The 14,472-nt window shown below is 47.1% G+C and overlaps 2 protein-coding genes across 6 annotated transcripts in view; one reads left to right on the top strand and one right to left on the bottom strand.

The window, feature by feature from the left end:
* TDRD9 (tudor domain containing 9) overlaps positions 1–14,472 on the bottom strand; it is a 110,795-nt gene that overhangs the window by 88,433 nt on the left and 7,890 nt on the right. For 3 of the 5 annotated variants that reach the window (XM_042944441.1, XM_042944437.1, XM_042944438.1), the window contains exon 2: positions 2,982–3,088. The exons of 1 other annotated variant lie outside the window; for it this stretch is intronic. In XM_042944441.1, the coding sequence (XP_042800375.1) occupies positions 2,982–3,088 (107 nt within the window). Of the gene's footprint in view, positions 1–2,981; positions 3,089–4,478; positions 4,497–14,472 lie in introns of those variants that run through there. One more of the 5 variants, XM_042944440.1, reaches the window with a different exon arrangement.
* RD3L (RD3 like) lies at positions 10,212–11,149 on the top strand. Its single transcript, XM_042944442.1, has 2 exons — positions 10,212–10,510; positions 10,852–11,149. Exons 1-2 carry the CDS (start codon positions 10,212–10,214, stop codon positions 11,147–11,149), a joined length of 597 nt encoding a protein of 198 aa, XP_042800376.1.

Raw genomic sequence — 14,472 nt, 5'->3', positions numbered from 1 at the left:
AGTAAGAAGTGGGGAGTGAGAAGCGCGGGGGGGACTCAGAAACACAGAAAGGCAGCAGCCGTGTCGTTTGCCAAGCGACTTTAAGACGTGGTTCGCCGTGCTGCTGACCGAGCCATTACTTGGACACCACTGATGTGACTTACGTTCCTTGATCACGTGCATTTTGAAGGTTGTTACTTAAAGACAGAAGCCGTACAAGAAGAGAATTCTGAAAGTCTTGACTCTACCGTCCAAACCCTACGCCTTCCTCCACGGAACACAAACACGGCCGGACGTTTCTAGGTCACTGGCTGAAGCACACCCAGCACAAATCAAGTCCTGCCTCCACGTCCACCGCCACAGGGGACAGGAAACCAAACAGGGAGATGTTCGTGGCCACGAGGCTCTCTCATCTGTACATCAGCAACAAAGGGAGGTGACCAGGCAAAGCATCATGATTAAGTTCTAAGAAAACAAAATGGGTAATTCAGGGCAAATCAGCAAACTACATATGACAAAGTATAATCCAAAAGTGCCGTGAGAAATACCTCAACCTCACAATTCGCTATTTTTATTTCCTGTTATCTTTTCACCCTGAGTTATTAACATTAAAATGTTTTTACATGAACTGGAAAAAAACTAGAAACCGCTAGTTTCTCTTCACTAAGCCACATCACTCCAACCTATGGCTTCCACAGTCACATCTCCTCCTACTGATCGTGACCCTCCTGCCCCCTCTCGTAAGAGCCCTGCGATCACACCGGGCCTGCCGGGACAGTCTCCCCCTCGCCATTTGACTGTGACTTAATCACAGCTGCGAGGATTCTTTCCCCTGTGAGCTAACACAGTCACAGGTTCTGGGGCTTAGGGATCGGACCTCTTCGGGGGGCCTATTATCCAGCCTACAGCTGCCTGTGCCCAGGCCTGCCCACCCCCACTCTCGATTCTCCGACAACAACGCCCATTTCAAGTCTGGGGCACCAGGGTTTCGTCCGCCACAGACCCCCGGTGCACGTTCCCTCCTCCCTGATCCCCGTGCTGCCCCGGTAACGTCTACCATCCGTCAGCTCTAAGCTCGACTGTTACCTTTCCCGATACCCCAGCTCAAGTCAGAAACCCTGGTCTCAGGCCCCCATACAGCTGTCTTTCAGAGCGCTCATCTCCACAAGCATGAATCTGCGCAACTACATGATTAAGTGATAATCTCTGCGAGGGGAGGGACCAGCTCTTACTACTTACCATATTCCCAGGCCTCACACGGTCCCTGGCACACACCTTGATAAACACCGGTTGTTGAATGAATCCTTGGAATACAGCCAAAGCTATAATTTATGTAACTGCCCGGTGAAAAGTTCCAAAGGCATTAAGATGCCAGGGACAGAGAAAGCAAACAGTTCCAAATCTTAATCCAAATCAAAAGTTACTAGAGCAGATGCGTCCAACTGCAGGCATTCGATCGTAACCTCGCTACTTTCCAGCAGCGGCAATCCCGTGTGGCATGCTCCAGGAGCGGCAGGCGGCGTGCCCCAGGTCAGGCCACACGGGCGTAACAAGAAGGATCGCATCACACAGTCACCTGAAAACGAACGCGCCTCCGCAAAGGGAAATACTAGCTGATGGAGGTCTCTGCGCAGTAACACGCACACGGCTCCTTCGTGCTTCTACTGGACCGCACTGCGGTCTGCTGCACAGGCAAAATCGCCAATCCCTGTCCGCTGACGTTCATGAGACCTCCGAGGCTCCCCACAGATTAGCAATGAAGCAATCGACGCTCGGCCACGTCCAGCTCTGTATTTTTAGCAGAGGTACACATTGGACCAAGGGGCGCACACACTTTGAACTATCGCTTCTGATGTTAACCTACCAGACCGTCCAGACGACTATTCCTCCTGAGGGAGCTAAAGACAGTAGCTGAAATATACAAACAGCACCTAATGAGGAAACACCAGGCCAAAGCCAACAGCAAGGCAAGAACACAGACACAAAGGCAAAGAACTCCATGCGCTTTTGCTTTAAGGTGAGAAATAAACCTGAATCTATGTAGGGACCCAAACAATGAGAAAACAAAATGGAATGAGACAGTGCGGTGGGGTGCCTGGGTGGTTAAGCGTCCGACTCTTGGTTTCAGCTGAAGTCATGATCTCAAGGTTCATGGGTTTGAGCCCGCGTCGGGCTCTGTGCTACAGCTCAGAGCCTGGAGCCTGCTTCGGATTCTGTGCCTCCCTCTCTCTCTGCCCCTCCCAACTCATTCTCTCTCTCCCTCTGTCTCTCTCTCAAAAGTAAACATTAAAAAAATTAAAACAAAAGAACAGACTATTTAAGAACTACGTTTAAAAGAGAAAAAAAACAGGGGCGCCGAGGTGGCTCAGTCAGTTAAGCGTCTGACTTCAGCTCAGGTCATGATCTCACGGTTCGTGGGTTCGAGCCCCATGTCGGGCTCTGTGCTGACAGCTCGGAGCCTGGAGGCTGCTTCGGATTCTGTGTCTCCCTCTCTCTCTGACCCTCCCCCGTTCATGCTCTGTCTCTCTCTGTCTCAAAAATAAATAAACGTTAAAAAAAAATTGTTTTTTTAATAAAATAAAAAGATAAATAAAATTTAAAAAAGAAAAGAAAAAAACGGAGCACTTGTGTGGCACAGTTAGTTGAGTGTCCCAACTCTTGATTTTGGCTCAGGTCACCGTTCATGAGTTCAAGCCCCACAACGGGCTCTGCCCGGACAGCACAGAGCCTGCTTGGGCTTCTCTCTCTGCCCCTCCCCAGCTCGCATGCGTGCGCGCTCTCTCTCAAAATAAATAAACTTTTTAAAAAAGAGAGAGAGAAAAGTGACTATTTTACAACCCAACATATACTCACCCACTCAAAAAAACATCTTGAATTAACAAGCAATATGGATTCTTTGTTGACCAAAATATCACATTTCTTAAAAACTTTAAAGAATGTAACACTTTAAACTGTAAACAACTCATGCAGCAGATTTTAAATATTTAAAAATACCCATTTACCTGGCCTACTGGTTGACTGATCACTGCCATACATATCAAATTCTTGTGCTTCAAGCTGTCTGTATTTGTCAATATACTCCATTTCTGAGCTCTTTCGGCTAAGTGGCCTAAAAAGAATATTAAACGTTAATATGCTATTTCCAAAAAGCCAAGAAATCCCATGTGCTAGAAGAATTCTTGAATAGTTACTTCTACTTAAGTCAGAGAAGAAAACACGCAAATGGTCATTCAACAAATGCAAATAAAGGGCACCTGGGTGTCTCAGTCAGTTAAGTGTCTGACTTCAGCTCAGGTCATGATCTCACAGTTCATGAGTTTGAGCCCCGCATCAGGTTCTGTGCTGACAGCTTGGAGCCTGCTATGGATTCTGTGTCTCCCTCTCTCTCTGTCCCTCCCCCACTTGTGCTCTCTCTCTCTTTCTCTCTCTCTCTCTCTCTCTCTCCCCCAAAAATAAACATTAAAAAAAATTTTTTTTCAAATGCAAATATGCTCAACTCCCCATCTTCTCGCCACCCAAGTGCAAATTAAAGCAGGGAGAAACTGGACACCTGGGTGGCTCAGTCGGCTGAGCATCTGACTCTTGATATCGGCTCAGGTCATGATCTCACGGTTCATGAGTTCAAGCCCCACGTCAGGCTCCGTGTTGACAGTGGAGCCTGCTTGGAATTCTCTCAGCCCTTCCCCTGCTCGTACTCTCTCTCCAAAAAAATTTTTTAATTAAAAAAATAAAAGAGTGAGAGACCAGTATTTCCCCCTTCATATTAGCAGAAAGACTGAATATCCTTAGATCACTGCAGGGAGTGGTAAATGAGTTAAGACTTTTGTTATTCTGAAAGGCAACCAGCCAGTATCTGAACCAAAATTCTCCCCTCAGTGTCTTCCGTAGAGAAGTATTTCAACATGCAGACAACGAAGCACGTGCACGGACATGGGAGCATTCATTTAGTCAGCAAATATCTACCGAACACCCAGCACATCGGAGGAACTTAGACACTAGAGGTGCAGCAGTAAACAAAACAAGGTCCTTGTCCTCATGAAAGTGTCGTCTAGTGAAGGAGACGTAACAGATACACACACTCACCAGTGATATGGAGGTACAAGTTTAAAGCTAAGGGTATGGAGAACTCCAGGGAGAAAAGGTACCTTTGGACGATGTTTGTAATGGTTAAAACCTGAAAACGAATGTCAGAGGGAAGACCAAGTCCTACTCAGTGTGCATCTTTTTAAGGACGGCCACGGCCATCTTCACGCTAATAGGCAAACATGTCCAAGATGTTAATAAAAAAAAAAAGGCAACTGCTGTGTGATATGCAAAATATGCTACCAATTATGTTTCCATTATCCGCATCTAATTTAATCGCCCTGCCGTCAGAAAGAAGACTGCACAATACCAATTCTTGAAATTTGAGGTTTACTTTAATAACACGCTATTTGCCTCAAAGCCTACTCTTGCCTGCTATCAGTAGTTACATCAACATTCTTTTGGTTACTGTTTACCTGATATTTACTCATTAATCCACTGAGCAAATTAATATTCAAGGCTGCCTCCGTGCCAGGCGCTGTTCTAAGCACTTGGGATAAAGCGGCTGGCAGACAGTCCTCATGGAGTTTACAGTCTAGTTGGGAGAAGAAAAATAAAGTAAAACATAGAATATGTCATTCAGAGATGAGCCCACAGAGAAAAATACCTGTGCAGCCAGGAGAGGAGATGGGGTGAGGGCGGCTGCAATATTAATAGGATGATAAGGCGACAATAAAGCAAAGATCAGCGGAAAGGAAGCGAAGGGCCATGCAGCTCTGGAGGGGAAAGATCTCCTGAACAAGGACACAGGAAAGGCCAGCCTTGAGGCAAGTGTGCCACAAGAGGCGGGAGGCGGAGGCAGCCCAGGAGAAGGGTGGGGGGCCCAGAGGTACGGGGAACAGGAGTTGGTTACCGGGAAGGGCAGGGGGTAGGCTGCCGGCAGGGACGAATTACAGAGATTTGGCTTTTGCTCTGAGGGAGATGGGTTTTGAGCCAGGACAGACAAACAGCAACATCAAACTCCTATTTTAACAGGACGGCTCAGACCGGGTGAAGCGGGGTGCAGTGACAGGGGTGGGCACTCAGAAGCGGGGAGACCACTGAACACAGGAGCACAGTAACCAAGGCCAGAGTCGACGGGGCTCGGACCAGAGCGGCAACCGTGAGGGGGGAGCCACTCGAACATGCTGGCATGGGGACGCCTGGCTGTCCCAGTTGGTGGAGCGTGTGGCTCTTGATCTCGGGGTTGTGAGTTCGAGCCCCGTGCTGGGTTTAGAGATTACTTATAAATAAAATCTTTAAAGAATACGTACGCCAGCATACTAGATATGGGTATGAAAACACAGGAGTCGAGAACGTTTCCCCAGTTCCAGCTCCTGGGAAGACCAAACGAGCACGCCACACTCTGTGCCTCAAAATGAAGCCAGAAAGCCAGGACAGAGCACGTGAGCTGTTACCAGAGTCCCTGAAAGCACAGTACTGGGCAGATGGGAGAAAACGACCAGAATTCAGAGCAGCGGCAAGCAAACCAGAGGTGCATCTGCAATCATTTAACTCTGCCGTCCCCAAGTGCAGACACAGCACGGGCATAGACAGGGCGCCCCAGAAGCAGTTCTCGTGCCTCAGGGAGGAGAGGGGACCCCACGTGTTCAAAGTGAAGGCAGTCCCCAGATTTTGTGTTTCCAGGGGTCAGCAAGAGCCTCAAACTCTAAGGAGGGGAGACATCCTCTCCCAGAGGGTAGGGTGGACCCTCACTGCCTTCTTTCCTCCAGGGTCCTCCCATCGCTTGGCCCTGAATGTGAACGCCGGCAGCTGAACCGGCAGGAAGCGCATGGTGAAGAAGGGCAATAAAGCCGCAGGCTTTGGCCGGGGAGCTGCCTCAGGGACAGGAGAGCACCTGGGGAAGCGAGACCCCCAAGGCCGTCCAGAAGCCACTGGGCCGTACAAGCATGCGCTGACCCCAAAGAGCCCACCACGGACTGATGACTGAGGGCTGAGCTCCAGATGGCCAACAGGTGGCACCCTGTAGGACAGACCGGGTGGCGCGCGAGGGCTCTGAAAACCGGAGAGATCCCGAAACCTCACGCAAGGCTGGTGGGAATTTGCCACCCGAACATGGCTGATCAGCTGCAATCCCCAGAAGATTTAAACAAGCCCCCGGGTCCCGTAATACAGCATTCAAGATACCCAGGACACACACAACTACCCAGCACGCGAAGACCCGGGAAAATCTCCAGGCTGGAGCGATGGCCACGTAGTTGGACACTGGCTATCCAACTTGGGTGTCCGACCCTACACCTCACACCAACCTTAAATCACTTCCAAACCCATTCAACCACCCAGACACCTGCTTTTTTACACCTGTAAAGCTAATGTTCTCCTACACTTGATAATCTGGAATAGAGAAGCCTTCATAAACAAGAGCACAAAAAAAGAAAAGTCAAAAAGGAAAATATCAATAAACTAACGTAAACTGTAACCTAAAGCTTATGAACAAGGGGCCCCTGGGCGGCTCAGCTGGTTGAGCAGCCGACTTCGGCTCAGGTCATGATCTCACGGTTCATGAATTCGAGCCTCATGTTGGGTTGTGCTGACAGCTCGGAGCCTGGAGCCTGCTTCAGATTCTGTGTCTCCCTCTCTCTCTGTTCCTCCCCTACTCACACTCTGTCTCTCTCAAAAAATAAATAAACATTAAAAAATTTTTTTTTAAAATGTCGGGCACCCCGCAGCCTCAGTCAATTAAGCAGCCAACTTTGACTCAGGGCATGATCTCGTGGTTCATGAGTTTCAGCCCCGCGTTGGGCTCTGTGCTGACAGCTCGGAGCCTAGAGCCTCCTTCGGATTCTGGGTCTCCCTCTCTCTCCGCCCCTCCCCTGCTCGTGCTCTGTCTCTCAAAAATAAACAAACATTAAAAAAAAACACGCGCATTAGTGTGTTTTAATTAAAATGATTTTATCAACTGCATCTCTAACAGCCAAAAGACAGAAGCAGCAGCGATCCAGGATTTTAAACCGAGTAGCAAAGGAATTAAAAGCAGAGGGCCGGGCCACCAGGCTCCTCCCGGTGAGGAATCCACCCTGCGCCACTATCAAATGCTGCCGAGCACTAACGAGGCCCGGACCGTAAACACGAACACTTGTCCCTGGCTCCTCAGCTTGCCCTCAGGTTTCCAAAATTTTGTTTTTCCAGACTTATTTTCTTATGCACTTCTCTACACACCTTAGAAGTTTATGTGCTCACCCTGTAAATGCTACAGTGCGATCTCACAGTGAGTACGAGAGATGGTACAATCTTCAGCTAACAAGACGCAGCCTGGAAAATTGTGACGGTGACCAAAAGAAACTGGCCAGTATCACAGTTTAAGCTTTCTGTCTTCCACACAAAATGCCTGGAGGTTGCAGTTCCTCAGAAACAACTCATTTGTTCAACGTACTAAAATGTTTAATAAAATCCAAGTTAGGGGCGCCCGGATGGCTCAGTCGGTTAAGCGTCCGACTTTAGCTCAGGTCATGATCTCGCAGGCAGTGAGTTCGAGCCCCATGTCGGGCGCTGTGCCGACAGCTCAGAGCCCGGAGCCTGCTTCGGATTCTGTGTCTCCCTCTCTCTCCACCCCTCCCCTGCTCGTGCTCTGTGTCTCTCTCTCATAACTAAACGTTAAAAAAATTTTTTTTTAATCCAAGTTAATCTGGTTATAGCTTAATAAACAGAAAGGATTAACATGAAGGTACTTTCTCCACAAATCCTGACCCACGGATATTTCTGGTGTCCATCTACAAGGTAGCAGGGGCACGACTGTACTGATACTTGAGTTCTACTTCAATCAAACAATCTCAGCAGACAGGACAGAAAACATACCGGTGACAATAATATCAGCAGCACAGCCTGAGCACCAGAAACGCAGGCTCACACGCGGAAGACGGAAGGGAGGCGCGTGGAATGGAAGCTGAGCCCTAAGAGAGACTGTGAGGGCTACACCTGAGCAGGCGCCACAGAAGTCTGCGGCGGGGGTGTCCTTGAGAAGCTCTTTGCGCACCAGGCTCACGGATCTTCAAATCTCCCAAGGACCCCCCCCCCCCCCCGCCCCGGCCCCAGAAAGGCCTTCCCCGACCTCCACAACAAACTACAAAGTGAATAAAGAACTACAAAGTGGATAAACGGAAAAGGCAGAGAACGAACATCTCGGAAGACAGAGTCTGTGTGAGCAACTCTGAGGGCAGAGGGAGCACGACGACACGTGTCGGGAAGACACGCTCCGGGGCAGCGCCGGCAGGAAGGGGAAGGAAGCCGCGGAAGGCCCCGAAAAGAAACGTGGCTCGTGTTCCACAGCCGCTCTACTTCCGACGTTGCCGTCGCCGTCGCAGAGGCAACGAATGTTTAAATCAAAGCAACAGCAAGGAGGTTATTCAAAGAGAGAAGTGTCGGGATTCATCGTAACTTCGGCAGAAAATCCGCGAGGACGTTTCTGTCCTGCCGAACTCGACCGCTTCCGTTCTCAGGGCGCCGCACACGATGCGATGTGAAAACCTGCCCGGTGAAGACGATGGATGCCGACAGCGGGCCGCTTCTCACGTGTAAGGAACAGGGCTGTAGGCTGAGCGCACACGTCACTCTTCATCGCGCGTGACAAGCGGGTCTGACGGGAACCACGTCCGTTCTTCACAGTTCATTTGAAGGAAAAGGCAACAGAAGAAACAAGTGGTGCGAAAGGAAAAGCCGCTGCGTAGTCACCGAACACAGAAGCAGGGAGTAAAGACCTGTCTGCCCTTCAGCCAGAGACCCGCGGCCCCTGAAGGAAAGACCATCCCGCATCGCATCGCATCGCATCGGCCCCAACGGTAAGTGTGTTTCACCCTCGGCTCCAAAAGAAAACACTGCCATCGTCTTCTGTAGAATGAATTACAAGGTTTCGCTTTCAATTTCTCATGCTCTTAGACCTCTCTTTTCCCCTACCCTTAATCTATCATTACGGTCTTTCAAGAGGGTATAAACTACATTGTCAAGTCACCTACTTCAGCATTTACGTCCTCCGGCCTCACAACTGGCTCCAGCATACAAATTTCACTACCAGACAGAGAGAGAATCGAGACGAATACAGAAAATAACCCCGACTAAACAGCCCACCTAGGACTGATACCAGCATTCTTCGCCTCTTTTGCTCCATCATAACGAATTTCCTCAGGATGGATATTTTGCAAATCGTCAAGACTGATCTGTCTTTTCTGCTCTCATTAGAGGGGACAGTGACCTGGCTTCTAGATGGCCTGAAAGTTAAGCGGAAGAATTAAAGCAGCGTGGTTATTTTTAGCTCTCTACAGGCATAAAAACACAGCCCTGAGCTGTGACCCACAGCAGAACATCACAGCACGCACCGTCCCCCCCGTAGCCGGGAGCGCGGCCCTGGGGCCTCCCGGTGCCGCTCCTCGCTGCATCACCGGAGCCGAGTCGGAGCGCATTTAGGACCAGAGCCCGTGGCCGCCGGCATCTTTTTCAAACAGACGGAGCTACGTTCAAAAGGCAGACCGTTATATAATTTGCGAAGATTAAACAGTAAGTTATTTTTGTCACTTCTTCCAGCTCACTTACAAGGTGAATTAATGAGCGTTCTCTCTAAACGAAGACATCACAACCTCATTCCTAACACAGAGATTGATTTATTTCAAATACGGTTTCAGTGGGTAAATAAGGAGGTTCATTCCTTCCAACGGGGGACGCATCCGGAAGAACAATACACGCCTGAGAAAAACATAGCTTCGTCACTAATTCAAGCAAACTCTTTGGCAACATCACCACATCGGATCCATCAACTTATCAGGTACGCTTTAAACCTTTTCTGCGCAAAACCTAAGTCAAAAGTGTGTGTGTAGGTAGAGCTTTCCTATACGTTAATGTTTTAAAGCCTCCTAAGAACTTTTAATAGCAAGTGCCAGTGTTATTTTCAGAAAATGTTCAGTCTGGAGATTATCTCTGACTTTGTATATTTCACTTCTGCTTAGCTACATAATGTGTTTTCAAAGCTTGGTTTTTGGTACTGACCTAGTTAGAAATTAAAAGACTTTAATCCACATTCTAATCTCGTTTTGACCTGCATATCTAACCAGTGAAAAATTCATGCAGTTTCTGGCAAATTTACTGAAAAGAAACAGATGTGCTGATCAGAACCACAACATTTTATACAAATAAACAAGTGAGAATATTCCCATAGGCTGAGCATGCCACTTTTTGGCTGGATGAAATGGCCAAAATACGATGCCTACAAACCCGCACGCTGTCCTGGCTCAGACGTGGTGACAAAGACTCTGCTTCGGGAATTAAAGTGGCATCTGAAGGAGCGAGAGAGACTAATGCAAGAGATTGAAAATGAACAAAAAGTAAAAAAAACAGGAGTGGATTACAACTGGCTGAGAAACCACCAGAACCCCCACATGACCATCCCGGCTACTGAACAAAGACAACTTGAAGTCCTTTGCTCACAAGTTCAACCTTGTCAGACCGGAACTATTCTCAGCAGGTAAAAATACTATGTTCTCTTTTGTGATTATCTGCTGCTGTCAAGTCTAAGTTCTTCATATATCTAGACTGGAAATCGTATTCTATCGGGTACATACTTTAATCACGTGCATCAAAAACCCAAAACCGAAATCCCCAAGGATAGGCTGGACAAAAATATCTTACTGGAAATATTTTTAAGTCACAGAGAATGTCTTTACTAGAAGCGTAATTTTAAAGGGATGAGATTATTCAAAAGGTAACTACTATGCAATTACATGATTTCAGCTATATTTCAGAGATAAATGAATATGCACAGAAGGGAGTTTCTGAATTGAATATTCATTACTGCTTTCCCTCTAGATTTCGAGAAGTTTTAGCAGAAAATGATGTACTGCCATGGGAAATAGTCTACATCTTCAAGCAAGTTCTGAAAGACTTCCTAAACAGTACTGACAAAGGCAACCAGCAGGAAGGCCTGGAAGAGTCAAGGAACACAGACTGTCCTGTTCCTTCTGTGATGCCAGGCTCAAGCTCCAAGAGTTCAGACAAAGACGAAATACCCACTATTTCCAGTTACGTGGACAAAACCACAAAGAACAGGTTCCCAGCATTCTCACACAGAATATGGAACCTACCATATTATTACCCATCAAGTTAAGTTACTTATAACCAGAAGAGTTTCTATGACCCCCTTTAGAAGCAGAACTCTTACTATTAAAAGAAAAAGTGATGTGATTTCATGTTTTGTTGCAAAGTCAGATGTTAAGTAGTGTTTAACTCTGCGTCCTAGGTTTTAAGTAGTGTTCCTTTTTTAACCACTCTACAAATGCAATGTTTTATTAAACAGTCTACTTTTAACTAAAATGGTTCCAAATATTTTGAAAAAAATGTTTGAAGTATTTTCTTATACCTCAAACATCTCTCACAGGAACATAGGCATTTTATTTAGTATGAAACTGGACAAATTCTGTGTGGAAATTAGACATTAACCTTGACTTTTATTCTGAAAGGAAGCTGTATAGAATAAAATAAATGACTGATGTGAATCTTACTTTTACAATAAAACACAGAACCGCCTCCAGTCATTCTCAGCGGGGAAGGGAGGATGGGCAGTCACAGAGAAGATAATGTGTAGTTTAAAGACTAAGTGATGCTTTACTCCAACACTCAGGTTTGTTACTAATTACGATATTTTTTAATTCCAACTAACATTAAGGAAAGGCGTGAAAAAGAAACAGGGACATCTGGGTAGCTCAGTCGGTCGAGCGTCCGACTTCGGCTCAGGCCATGATCTTGCAGTCTGTGAGTTCGAGCCCCACACCGGGCTCGCTGCTGTCAGTGCAGAGCCCACTTTGAATCCTCTGTCTCCCTCTCTCTGCTCCTGCCCTGCTTGTGTGCACATGCTCGCTCGCTCTCTCTCTCAAAAATAAATACACCATTTTATAAATAAATAAATATGATAAACAAACAAACAAATAAATAAGGAAATAGAGCACTATATTATATCAATAAAGAGAAACAGACTGGGTTCATTTAAGATGGCAAATATTCAGGGTGCCTGGTGGCTCAGTCAGTTAAGCAGCTGACTCTTGATTTCGGCTCAGGTCATGATCTCTTGGTTTGTGAGTTCAAGCCTCACATCTCGCTCTACACTGACGGCGCAGAACCTGCTTGGGATTCTCTCTTCCTCTCTTTCTGCCCCTCCCCACTCACACTTGCTCACTCTCTCTGCCTCCCTCCCTCCCTCTCAAAATAAATAAAATAAAATACCTAATATTTAATATGCAAAATTCAACATTTCATAATTTCATTCAAGGAGAAAACTCATCATTGGGTTTTTTTATTAAGTGCTAGAATCTTTATCACTTTTTTTTAAATGTTTATTTATTTTTGAGAGACAGAGACAGACAGAGCATGAGTGGGGGAGGAGCAGAGAGAGAGGGAGAGACGGAATCTGAAGCAAGCTCCAGGCTCTGAGCTGTCAGCACAGAGTGCGACGCGGGGCTCGACCCCATGAACCATGAGATCATGACCTGAGCTGAAGTTGGACGCTTAACCGACTAAGCCACCTAGGCTCCCCTAGAATCTTTATCACTCTTAAAAGTAAGTCCAAGGAACCCAATGTTTACAACTTTACACTTGGGATTTTATCGTTTTCTTCCATCTAAAAGGAAAACATATCCAGGACCAGAACTGAACACACACCCCAAACGAACCCTTCTGACCTGTTTTCTCCTGTACTCTCAGGCAACATCCAGACCATCCTGAGCAGGCTTCAACTTGGTCTTTAAATTTTTTTTTTTTTTAACGTTTATTTATTTTTGAGACAGAGAGAGACAGAGCATGAACGGGGGAAGGTCAGAGAGAGGGAGACACAGAATCTGAAACAGGCTCCAGGCTCTGAGCCGTCAGCACAGAGCCCGACGCGGGGCTCGAACTCACGAACCGCGAGATCATGACCTGAGCAGAAGTCGGCCGCTTAACCGACTGAGCCACCCAGGCGCCCCTCAACTTGGTCTTTAATCCTAATCATGCAGTGAATGGTGTCAACCCGACCAGGGTTTAATAAGATAAAGGAAAGGGAAACACAGCTCTAAGTGGATCTGAAATAGACACCTCTCGTTCCTGTTCCCTTGTGGTTCTGTGTTCACGAGCTAACTAGCAAGGGCTCTTCCAGCACTGAGAAATTTGAATGGAAACTATCTGTGGGAGAGCTGACTGTCCCCAGAAGTGCATAACTGCTTATTATCCAGTGAATACAGAAAACAGCACACAAAAGGTTTCATATTATCACCTTAATGGTGGGAACAAAATGTCTGTTTTAAACAGCTTGGAGTGGTCTATGATGCAGCCCCAGAAGTGGCAACTTCACCATGTAGATGAGGAAATATACACCATAAAGAGACCCAGAACACTCCACTCTTCCCCCGCAGGGCACCTTAATCAGCCACCACACAAAAGAAATGACCAAGCACATCCCTTTAGAGATGGCCACTCTCCCTGTCCAGACAGGAAGAAGAGGACAGTCTTCAGTCCCCGCTGTCAGAAGCTTCCTATGACTGAAGAAGCTACAGACACTTCGGTGACCCACTAGTCCAAGAGGAAAATGAACCCATGCTGCTCTAAGTTGCCCACGATGCAGTCAATTCCACAGCCAGACTTTAAAGAGAAATGGAGGGGCGCCTGGGTCACTCAGTTGGTTAAGCGTCCAACTTCAGCACAGGTCACGATCTCATCATTCATGGGTTCGGGCCCCAAGGTGGGCTCTGTGCTGCCAGCTCAGAGCCTGGAGCCTGCTTCAGATTCTGTGTCTCCTTCTCCCTCGGCCCCTTCCCCGCTCACATTCTGTCTCTCTCTCTCTCTCTCTCTCTCTCTCTCAAAAATTAACATTAAAAAAAAATCTCAAGGGGCACCTGGGTGGCTCACTCGGTTAAGCCTCTGACGCTTGGTTTCGGCTCAGATCATGATCTCACGGTTCGGGGGTTCAAGCCCCACATCGGGCTCTGCGCTCATGGGAGCCTACTTGGGATTCTCTTTCTCTTTCTCCCTCTCTCTCTGCTACTCCACTTGTACTGTCTCTGTCTCTCTCAAAATTAAATAAACTTAAAAAAAAACTTTTAAATAGAAGTAAATAAAGAGGAATGGAAAAAATACACTGCATTTTGGTAGACAGAATCTCTCTCACTTTGCTTTGGCAATAGCCTAACAACCATGGTTCCTGTGCGAGCACTGGTGTATGTAATTTAAAACTACAGTTGTTTAGAGGCTCCTGGGTAGCGCAGTCAGTTAAACATCGGACTCTTGGTTACCGCTCAGGTGGAGCTCCACCTCAGGATCTGTGCTGACAGGGCAGAGCCTGCTTGGGATTCTCTCTCTCCCTCTCTCTCTCTGCCCCTCCCCTGCTCATGCTCTCTCTCTCAAAATAAACTTAAAAAAAAAAAAAAAAAAACTACAGCTGTTGCTCAAAAATCTACAAATCAA

Source organism: Panthera leo, chromosome B3 (assembly GCF_018350215.1).
Source record: "Panthera leo isolate Ple1 chromosome B3, P.leo_Ple1_pat1.1, whole genome shotgun sequence".
NCBI lineage: Eukaryota > Metazoa > Chordata > Mammalia > Carnivora > Felidae > Panthera > Panthera leo.
This window is presented reverse-complemented; position numbering and strand designations above follow the sequence as displayed.

Bases quoted from the DNA above. Each gene is read 5' to 3' on its own strand.
- RD3L (XM_042944442.1), top strand. From the start codon at position 10,212: ATGCCACTTTTTGGCTGGATGAAATGGCCAAAATACGATGCCTACAAA. The intron at 10,511-10,851 runs GTAAAAATACTA...CTTTCCCTCTAG, and splicing joins ACCGGAACTATTCTCAGCAG to ATTTCGAGAAGTTTTAGCAG.